The sequence below is a fragment of the Metarhizium acridum genome (assembly GCF_019434415.1).
Source record: "Metarhizium acridum strain ARSEF 324 chromosome Unknown scaffold_31, whole genome shotgun sequence".
Lineage (NCBI taxonomy): Eukaryota > Fungi > Ascomycota > Sordariomycetes > Hypocreales > Clavicipitaceae > Metarhizium > Metarhizium acridum.
Genome location: NW_027094018.1, coordinates 1321575 through 1333873, shown reverse-complemented (window position 1 = coordinate 1333873; position 12299 = coordinate 1321575). Strand labels below are relative to the sequence as shown.

Genomic DNA, 12299 nt, shown 5'->3' with positions numbered 1-12299 from the left:
GCTGTTTCTGGTGGTGCCTTGTGCCTTGTGCCTTTACCTCAATCCCGTCCTTTCACCTTGACCTCATCGCGAATACCTCTATTTCCTCTGTCACGAGTCGATTGGCAGCTGCCAGTCTCCCGCCAACATGTTCAACATCGGACGCAGCCGTGCCCTGGCATCGGCTCTAAACGCCTCCAAGGTTCGTCAATCTGGTCTTGTCCATGACCTAGCGCTTTTATTTTTTTTCCCTTGCCATCCCCTTAGTATCAGACTGCTAATTAGATGTCGCTCAACAGCTTCAGGTCGCCCCCGCCGTCAGATTCCCTGGCGTTGCACAACAACGACGGGCTCTGAGTATTCACGAGTACCGTTCTGCCGACCTTCTGCGACAGGTAACAAAGCCCCGACTGCTCCGGATCGTCATCATCAGGTGGCAGTTGGATACTAGCTCTTACTGACCGTATGGTGCATATAGTATGGAGTGGGTGTTCCTAAGGGCGCTGTTGCCAAAACTGCCGAAGAAGCCAAGGCTGTTGCAAAGGAGATTGGCACCGAGGACATGGTCATCAAGGCCCAGGTCCTCGCCGGTGGACGAGGAAAGGGTACCTTTGACAACGGCCTCAAGGGAGGTGTCCGCGTCATTTACTCTCCTCACGAGGCCGAGATGTTTGCCCAGCAGATGATTGGCCACAAGCTCATCACCAAGCAGACCGGCGCTGGTGGCCGTCTCTGTAACGCTGTCTACATTTGCGAGCGCAAGTTCGCTCGTCGCGAATTTTATCTAGCCATCCTCATGGATCGTGCCTCCCAGTCCCCTGTTATCGTCTCCTCGTCCCAGGGTGGCATGGATATTGAAACCGTGGCCAAAGAAAGCCCCGACGCCATCATCACCACATACATCGACATCAACACGGGTGTAACGGACGATATTGCCCGTGGCATTGCCACCAAGTTGGGCTTTAGCGAGCAGTGCATTGAGGATGCCAAGGATACCATCCAGAAGCTGTACAAGATCTTCGTCGAGCGCGACTCCACTCAGATTGAGATCAACCCTCTCTCCGAGACCAACGACCACCAGGTTCTGTGCATGGATGCCAAGTTTGGCTTCGATGACAATGCCAATTTCCGCCAGAAAGAGGTTTTCGAGTGGCGCGACACCACTCAGGAGGACCCTGATGAGGTTCGCGCTGCCAAGTCTGGCCTCAACTTCATTAAGCTCGATGGTGACATTGGCTGCCTCGTCAACGGTGCTGGTTTGGCCATGGCCACCATGGATATCATCAAGCTCAACGGTGGACAGCCCGCCAACTTCCTCGACGTCGGTGGTGGCGCTACCCCTGCGGCAATTCAGGAGGCCTTTGAGCTCATCACTAGCGACCCCAAGGTCACCGCCATCTTCGTCAACATCTTCGGTGGTATTGTTCGTTGCGACCACATCGCCACCGGACTGATCAAGACTGTCGAGAACCTCAACCTTAAGATTCCCATCATCGCTCGTCTGCAGGGCACCAACGTTGAGCGGGCTCACAAGATCATCAACGAGTCTGGCATGAAGATTTTCTCCATCGATGACTTGCAAAGCGCCGCTGAAAAGTCTGTGCAGCTGTCAAAGGTCGTCAAGCTGGGTAAGTATTTGTGTCCCACTTTTCCTCACCAAACGTCATTCCACGGGTTCAGAAATGCTAATGATTGGCGGTTTGCAGCTCGTGACATTGACGTTGGAGTCGAGTTCACCCTTGGTATCTAAAATTGTGCATTTTTGGACTGGGAAAGATGGGCATTCCGTGTAATATTTCAGGATTTTGGAGGCTACAAGTAATGTTGCCTCAGATGGCGGCCTAGTGTATTGTTGACGTATCATGCAATCAGCCTTTCACAGTTAATAGAATCGGATTGGGGTTGTTTGCCATTTACCATGCATGGTCCGCCTGATGGAGTGATGGAACCGAGTGCTGTGATGGTTGTTGAGTTTGGAGGCTTTAAAGGCGAGGCCGCAGAGCAGCATTTGACATGACAATGCACAATTGTCTGCACCAGAATTAACACCACGACTTGATAACGAACCGAGCTGGGCCGCATATGGGACAAATCACCTTGGATGTGTCGGGCAATCCGTCGATTCAGATCTTTGTGGCTTTGCGATACGAGTCAAAAACTGCGACATTGGGAATGGTACTCGTGCCCGCCCCACTATTTTAGGCGTCTCGTTTCACTCACCACCTAAAGGTGGTGCTAGACAGCAAGGCGGGCCACCCACCAAGGCGGGCCACTTTATATATAAATATATATATTTATTTATTTATTTTTATATATTAATAATATAATATAATATAATATTTTAAAATATAATAAATATTATAAGTATTATAATAAAAAAATTATTTTATTAAAAATAATAATATTATTAAAATAAAAGATTTATATTTTAATATAAATAAGATTTTTTTTAAAACATATATAAGTATTATCTTAATATACATAAGTATTCTACTATATACTTCCATCTCTAATCTATCTATAGATCTTATTTATAATATAATGGTATTTTTAATTAATTTTATTTATTTTTTAATATTTTTTTAAATTTTTATATATATTTTAAATTAATTTTATTTTCTTAATTTTATATTAAAATATATAATTATAAAAATATTATATAATATAATATATTATAAAGTTAAAATATAAAATATATAAGGTGGTTAGGGAACCCCGCCCACCTGTAACGCGATTAATAACGTTACGTAGAATAGAAGCTTTAAAACTATATCCCCTATATCTTATATAACTAGAAAATAAAATAAGCTTAAGTTATTATAATATAGCTACCCTTACCTTAATTACTTAACTTTTAGTCTCTCTTATAATCTTATAATTCTTAAAGCTTCTTAAAAAGTTATTTAATTAAAATAGTAAAAATAAGCACTTAAAGAACCCCTATTTTATAGGTGCTTTTACCTCTAATAATAAAGAACCTAATAGAATTATTAAGTAATTAAAAGAATATAATAGCTTTAAGTAAAGAGAAAACACTTAAATAATTAAATAAAGCTATTATAACTCTTTAAAATTAAATCGCTTAATTAAAGAAGTTATAAAAGCTTTAAGAAAAGAAAAAGAAGCTATAAAAATTAATTCTTAGAATTACCCGCTTAATAGTAAAAAAGAGGTGTAACTTTTATAATTTAAAGAGAAGTAATAATTAAAAAGTATAAGTTAAGAATATTAACTTTCTTTATTATTTAATAAACCCTTAAAAGTATAAGATTTAAATAAATAACCTAAACTATACTTTTAATAGAGTAAAATATAAGTATTATAAGAATTACTAGAAAATTCTCTTTACCTTAAATTATATAAACTTAAAATATAAGGTAAAATAGAATTAATACCTTAATAAATAGCTAGTAAATTAAAAGAAAAACCTTAAGAATAATTAGAATACGTTTTAAGATTAAACCCTTATACTTTTAAAAGATATAAAAAATTATAAGGCTTAAATAGCTATATAATTAAAATAAGTAAAGTAACGCGAAAATTAAAGCTTTATAAACTTTAATATTTACTTAAATTTATTAAAGAAATATTTAAAAAGAGCTAATAAAAAGTTATAAGCGCTTATTCTTTTTATTAAGTTATAACTTAAACTTTAAGATTATATAAACCTATATACCTTTATCTTTAAGAAAACTTAAGAAGAAGTAATTTAAACTACCTAATAATTTTAAAATATTATATTAAGAAGAAATAAGTGAAAGGTTAACTTATCTTAACTAAGAAACTCTTTAAAGATACCTTAATAAGAAAGAAGTAACTTATTAAAGGCTTACCTTAATAATAAAAGGTTCTTATAATTAAATTATTATAATTAAAACCTAAACTTAATTAAGTAAAAAAAGCTATATTATTATAATTATAATAGCGAGAATTACCTTTAATTTACTTATAATAAACTACTTAAAAATAACTTAAATAGTTAAGAAAACGCCTAAAGATTAAAGTAATTACCCTTACTTTAGCTTTAAGCTAAAAAGTATTAATAAGCTAATACTTTAATATAAAAGTTATTATATATAGGTGTAATATTATAAAAACCTACGTTAATCTTAATAATTATATAATACTTAACCTTATTAGTATTAACTTTATAAGGTAATAAAAACTATATTAAGTAAAGATAATAGCCTCTATTTTATAGTTAATTAAAACCCTTATAATTCCCTAATATAGTATATATAAAGTACCCGTTTAAGCTATTAACTTTTATAGGTATAAGCGTACCCTAAATCTACTATACGTTACTATTAAAAGAGATTTAAACTTAAAGGGAAATCTTATCTTAATAAAAATATATATACTAGCTAAATAAAAGATACATATAATTATATATAGCTAAAAATAATAATATAAGTCTTAAAAAGAGAGTCTCTTACTAGATAATCCCCGTAAATTTACTAAGAAGTACTAGAATATAGCTTAAATTTACGCTATTACTAGTATACCTAAGAAAGACTTTCTTATCTTAAGAGGTAAAAAGCTAATAAAAGGGTATAATTTTATAAATAATATTTTAATAAAGCTTTATAGCTTTAAGAATATCTTTATAAATAATTATTTTAAGACTTTACTATTATATAAGAATACTAATTATAATATTAACCTTTTACCTAGTATTATATTACCTTATAAACCTATTTATCTACTATTTTAAGTTAAGTTAAAGAAGCTTTACTAGTATATTAATAAAAACCTAGCGAATAAACGAATAAGACCCTTAAAAAGCCTAGCTAAGGTATTAATTTTATTTATACTTAAAAAGAATAAAACCTTAAGGTTATATATAAATTATAAAGGGTTAAATAAGGTAACTTAAAAGAATTACTACGTATTACCCTTAATTTTAAAGTTACTTAATAGATATTAAAAGACTAAGTTCTTCTTTAAGATTAATATTAAGAATACTTATTATAAAATATAAATAAAAGAAAAGAATAAGTAAAAGATAATCTTTTAAATCTATTATAGGTATTATAAATACTTAATTATACCCTTTAACCTTATAAACGCGCCTATTACTTTCTAAAATTATATTTATTAAGCCTTATAAGAGCTAATTAATACTATTTATATAGTATATTTAAATAATATTTTAATCTTCTTAAAAATAAAAGAGAGATATACCTCTTATATTACCTAAATATTAGAATAAATACGAGTAGCTAAGCTATTTATAAAGCTATTTAAGTGTATCTTTTATTAAGTTTTCGTGGAATTTCTAGGGTTTATTTTATTAATTAATAGCTTTTTAATAGATTTAAAACGAGTATAAATTATTTAAGAATAGAAAGAATTAATTACGTATTATAAGATATAAGTATTCTTAGAATTCTATAACTTCTACTAATAATTTATATAGAGCTACTTTAAAATAATAGTACCTTTGAACGCCTTATTAAAGGGGAGCTAAAATAATAAAAAGCCTAGTTACTTAACCTTTATAAGTGAAAAATAACTAATATTTAATTATTTAAAGAATACCTTTATAAGGGCCTCTCTTCTTTAATATTATAACTTAAGTAGGGTAATTTAAATTAAGATAAACGCGTTTAACTTTATAATAATTAGGATTCTCTTATAGTTAAATAATAAGAGATAATATTATCTTATTACGTTCTAGTCTTAAAAGTTTATTAATATAAAAAGAAATTATAAAATATTAAACTAAGAATTATTTATTATAATAGAATTATTTAAATACTAGTAATATTATATAAAAGGGGTAATAAACTTAATTAAGGTTCTATTAAACTATTATAACCTTTAAATATTTATAAGGTAGCTTAAGTTAAATAAGTGTTAAGTGTTACGAACGATACTACATAAGACACGGGACGGGACCGTACCGGCTAGGACAGGCATAACCCGTAGGTATAAGAAGAAGGTAAGAGCACGTAACTAGCTACGTGACCTAAGAGGCGATTAAAGAGATTAATATTTAAATATATTAATTAAAGAGAATTAAACTAATTAAACCTTAAGCTAATTAATTAAGGTTTAAAGGGATTAATAGTTAAGCTAATTAATTTAAAACTATAATAAAGAGATAAACGAATACTTAAGGAGAAAGTATTTTTATAGTTAAATAGTTTAATTCTCTATTAATTAATTTAAGTAATAGTTTTACTATTAAGAGTTATACTCTTAATAGCCTTATTATAATATTACTTAAGAGCTACTTTATAGTATTTAACCTAACTTACTTTCTAAGAAATAAACCTATTATACCTTAAAATTTAAGCTATTATTACATTTTAATTAATTCTATTTAATAAGTTATCTTAAAACTTTAAGTAGTAATAACTTTTAAGATATTTACTTTAAGCGAAAAGACTATTAACCTTAAAGAGATAATAAAGTACCTTTATAATAAGATTACTAAGCTTAAGAAGTAAAATTAATAGCTTTTTAACTAATAGAATAATCTCTATAAAAAACTTAAGGTATAAGAAGAGAAACTTATAATAGTTTAAAATCTTATACTTATATTCTTTATTAATAATAATAACATACTAAAATTCCTTAAGCTTAAATTATATAATAGTTATAAGGGTAATATAAGGAACTTTCTTATATAAGCTTAAGCTTACCTATAAGTTAACGAAAAAATCTATATAATACTTAAGTTATAAATTCTTTATATTAGTAATCTCTTAACTAGAAAAGTAATAGAATAATAGGAGCTAACTCTTCGCGTATATTTTAAGTATAATATTAAAGTTAAAGTAAAAGTTATTTATATCTTCTTTAATTATAAAACCTTTAAAGAATAACTTCTTATTACATTTAAAAACCCTAATAAGTATAAAGAAGTTATATAATAACTTACTTAACTTAAGTAAATTAGATTTATAGCTTATTATACTAGGAAGTTTAAACGTATTATAGTAAAACTTAATTAGAATATTAAACTTAAAATAAAAGTCTTTTATTAAGAACTTAAAGAAGAAGTAAAGAATAACATTTATTAAGAAGATTATTTTAAGTTATTTAATAACTTTATTAAAATAATTATTAAGGTAAATAACCGTTTATATAAGCGATATTACGAAAAAAGTTATAGGAAATTCGAATTATATATTAGGTTCAATAAACCTAATAATAATAAGCTACGTTAAATATTAATAGTATACGGGTACTACGCTAGACTTATAAAACTTAACGTTATAAATAAGAAAAAGGGGAAGACTTATTATAATTATAGTAAGATTAGACACTTTATAAATAAATGTAAAGCTTTAAAAAAGCTATAAAAGCTAATTTCTAAAGGTAAAAAGCTTTATACCATAAACTAAAAAGACTTACCCACGTAAAATCTTAGTATAATAAGTAATAAAGAAAGCTTTACGTTAATAAATAATATTAGTTTAAATAAAGATTAAGAATTTAAAACTTAATTAATACCTAATAACTTTTAGAAATACTAAATACTCTTACTAAAAAGTAAACCTTTATTAAAATAAATTTAAGAAGAAGAGAATTATTTAATTAAGAAAGACGAACTTAAAATTAAATATAGACTCCTTAATTAAACCTTTTATTATAATAATAATTATTACACGTACCTTAATAGTAAGTAAGATAGTAGATAGTTTCTACGAGAATAAAAGAAAAGGAGAATAACCCTTATAATACAACTAAAATTATAATAAACTAATTTAAAGATATTAAACGGGAAGTTATATTATATTAAGAATAACGTATATATTACCTAAGTTATAACCTTATAATATAAGAAGAAAGGGAACTATATAACTATAAGTAACTCGCTTAGCTTAAGTTTAATTAATATAAATAGTAAATTAAGCGATTACTAAGAAAGCTCTAATAATATATTAGAGAATAATCGCTAATAATAGCGCCTAAAATAACGCGCTAGAGAATAATATAAGAATAGAATTAATAAATTAGAAAATAATAGCTATTATTATAATTAAAATTAATTTCTTAATAAAGATTTAATAGGTCTCTATATACTATAAATATTAGTAGTATAGTATACCTTATAATTAATATAATTATAATAGAATAAAGAATCTAGGTAATAATTAATAGTAGAGTATAAGGAAATTTTATCTTACTAAATCTTATTAATAGATTATAATTACCTTAAACACTTAAAAATAAGCTCTATTAACTTATAATTATAAAAGAAACTATAGTAAAGTATAGCTAAAAAGTAATTAATATAAAAGTTACGTAGCTTTTAGTTAATATATAAGGTATAAAACATTAAGTTACACTAAATATTATAGTAATCTTAAAATATAATATTATATTAGGGATACCCTAATTATAAGCGAGTAATCTATGAGTTAATTAGAGAACTAGCTAACTTTAATAGAATTTACTAGAATACGATTATAAAGCTAAGAGCAGCCTATAAAGAGCACCTTATTTAAACTATAATAGGTCTTTAGAAATATATGTAATTACTAGAGAGTTAAAAGCTAAGATAATAGAGATTTCTAAGAAATACTTAAAGTATAGTAAGCTATTTAACGGAGAGCTAAAAATAAGACTACTAGAGTATTTACGTTAAAACTATAAGATTAAACTCTAGCCTAATATTAAATTAACGTTTAATAAGATTTATTCTTAGAACCTTAAGTAAAATAAGGCGCTTAAGAAGTATTTAAAGAATATATTATAAAAGAGATATATAAGACTATTAAAGTTCTTAATAGAATACTTAATTCTATAGGTATTAAAGAAGAATAGGAAACTATAATTATATATTAATTACTAATACTTAAATAAGATTATAATTAAGAATTAATACCCGTTACCGCTTATAATAGAAATTAAAGATAAAGTTAAAAAAGCTAAATAGTTTATTATACTTAACTTAAAAGAAGCTTATAACCTTATACGAATAAAAGAAGGCTACGAGTAAATAATAGTATTTTAAACTAGTAGAGAATACTATAAATATCTAGTAATACCTTTTAGGCTTACTAATATACTAGTAACCTTTTAAAGAATAATTAATATGATCTTATAAAAATAACTAGAAGTATTTATAGTTATATACCTTAATAAAATTCTTATTTACTTAAATACCCTTAAGAAATATAAATAATATGTATATAAGGTATTATAAACTCTATAAAATAATAAACTTTTAATTAAAGCCTTAAAATATTAATTCTACTAGAATATTATACACTTTCTAGGGTACGTACTTATACACAAAGAAATATAAATAAGCTTAGATAAGATTAAGACTATTAAGGAATAGCTTATATTAAAGAATTTAAAAGAAGTTAAAGGATTTATAATATTTATAAACTTTTACTATAAGTTCTTAAGTAAATATAAAGATATTTTATAATCTCTTATAAACCTAATAAAGAAAGAAGTTAGCTTTTAATAGAATAAACTAAAAGCTATAGTATTTTAAATAATAAAAGATTTAATTATATTAAAACCTATATTAAAAGCACTTAATTAAAATAAACCTTATAAGCTTAAAATAAACGCCTTAGACTTTATATTAAACGAATAGCTTAAATAATAAGATAATTAAGAAAGACTATACTTAATTATATTCTTCTTAAAGAAACTTTACGAACCTAAACTTAATTATAAGATTTATAATAAAGAACTTATAGCTATTATTAAGTGCTTTAAAGAATAAAGATACTATCTTATAGAAGTAAAGCATTAAATTAAGGTTTATATTAACTATAAGAATCTTATATTATTCTTAACTATAAAGGATTTAAATAAATAATAGATTAAATGGTATAAAACCCTTACGAATTATAACTTTAAGATTATATATTATAAAGGATTTAAAAATAAAAGAGTAAACGCGCTTAGCTAAAGAGAGAACTTAAAATTAAATAAGTAAGTAAGTAATATACTCTTATTACGCGCTATTAAGAATAGAAATCTTATACTAGGTACTTAAGAAATTAATATAACCTAGTAAGTTAAGCTAAATAAAACATAAATGTATTAAATTATATTATATATTAATAATAATAGCTATTTAAATAATTAGGAAACGAAAACGCATTTATTTAAGAAAGGTAAGACCTTCTTATATAATAAATAATAGTATATTTCTAGTATACTTTAAGAATAGCTTATTAAGGAAATATACGAGCATCTATTATACGAATATTAGGGTGTAAGGAAAATAATTAATAGGCTAAGAAGATTATATAACTTCCTAGAAAGTAAAAAAATAGTATAAGAAGTTATTAAGAAATATAATACGTGTAATAAAGTAAAATTAGCGTAACACGTATTATACGAAGAATTATAATTAATATTACCACCTAAAAGAGTATAATAAACTATTATAATAGACTTTATTATTAAACTATTAAAGTTAAAAGAACCTATAATAGAAGTAGCTTATAATAGCATTTTAGTTATTATAAATAAACTTATAAAATACGCCTATTATATTCTATATAAGAAATCAAGTAATACTAAGAACTTAGCGTATATATTCTTTAAAATAATTATTATATAATATAAATTACTAATAAAGCTTATATTAAATTACAATAAATTATTTACCTTAAACTTTTAGAAATACCTTATAGAAACTATAAAGATTAAATAAAGCTTATTAATAGTATTTCACTTATAATTAAATAGGTAAATAGAAATCTTAAATTAAATACTTAAATAATATTTATAAAGCTATATTAACTATTAATAGAATAATTAAGTAAAATAGCTATTACTAGTATAATAGGCTTATAATAGCTTTAAGATTAATAATATAAAGATATTATTATTTAGGGTAAATTACAGATTTAACCCTATTATTAAAATATATATAATATAAAATATAAACGCGCTAGTAGCTATAATATATATAATAATTATAATAGAAATATAAAAACACTTATAATAGGAATAAATATTTTTATAAAACTAAATAAAATACTACACGAATAAAAAGAGATTACTAGCGCTAATTTTAAAGAAGAGATATAAAGTATACCTTATTTATAAAAATATTAAAACTAAGTAACCTAGTAATAAACTTAACTAAAAGAAGATTAAACTATTTCTTATTAAATAAAAAATCTTAAATACTAACTATAAACTATTATTATTAAATAAAATGAGAATCTATTCTATATTTTATATATTACTATTAGAGAAAGTATTAAATAAATTTATAATTACTATAAATATTATAACGGAAGATACTAATAAATATAAAGTTAAATAAATACTTAAAGTATAGGAAGATATAAAGAATTATTATTATCTCATTAAATAAAAGGGATATTTAAACTTTAAAAATACCTGGGAATTAGCTAAAAATCTTACGAATTACTTAACGTTACTTGAATAGTTTTGTTTCTAAGAAACGTATTTTAATTAATCTTTTAAGTATTATTTAATAACTTAATATTAAATTTAGTATTTAAGAAATAAACTAAAATAGAATTTAAATTCTTAAAAGAAGTAAAAAGAACCCTTATAGTCTTTTAAAGCTATTTTACTTTCTTACGTTTTACACGTTTTAACTCTTTAATATTATTAATACTACGCGTAATTACACGTATTATTTTCTTAAACTATAATTTCTTTTATTTTTATAAACGTAAGACCTTTTAATTCTTAGTTAAGGCACGCTTCTTAGCTTCTTTAAGCTCTCTCTTAAGCTTATAATATTAATTCGTAATACTATAAAGCTATTAAGGGGTTACCCTTATAATATTATAATTCCCTTACTTATTTACCATATACTTTATATAATAACTTAAATTAAAAATAAAGGCTTTATATTAGGGAAGTCCTATATAAGTGTAATAAGCGTAAGCTTTTATAAAGAATAAAGATAAATTATTAATTATCGTAAAAAGAAGGTTATTTTAACGAAGAGAAGAAGTAAATAAAGCTTTAAACCGTTATTTTAAGACACGATTAATTAATATAATAGTATATAATAATAGAAGAAAGAAAATACACGACACTTAAGCTAGCCTATTTTAATAGCCTTAAGAATAAGACCAGAGCATTAACAAGAAAACTACATTTTCATTTTTTAAAAAGCTTAAATAATTAATAATAAATCTAATAAAATACTTGAATTATAATAATAAATACATAAAATAGCTAATATTATAGCCAATCAGCTTATTTAAAAAAGTGGGTCCCTTTAGCTTTTTGTAAGCTTAAAAACTAGATTATATAGTTTTCTAAAAACTTACTACACTACACTACACTACAAAAACTACAAAATGTAGTTTTTAAAGTTTTAGGCTTATAATAGTATATAA

At 25.5% G+C, this 12299-nt stretch overlaps 1 protein-coding gene across 1 annotated transcript; it reads left to right on the top strand.

The window, feature by feature from the left end:
• On the top strand, positions 1–2318 carry LSC2_1 (succinate--CoA ligase beta chain). Its single transcript, XM_066118687.1, has 4 exons — positions 1–181; positions 279–374; positions 458–1607; positions 1686–2318. The coding sequence occupies exons 1-4, from the start codon at positions 128–130 to the stop codon at positions 1727–1729; spliced, it is 1344 nt and encodes a 447-aa protein (XP_065976208.1). The 5' UTR covers positions 1–127; the 3' UTR covers positions 1730–2318.
• The last annotated feature ends 9981 nt before the right edge of the window (positions 2319–12299 follow it).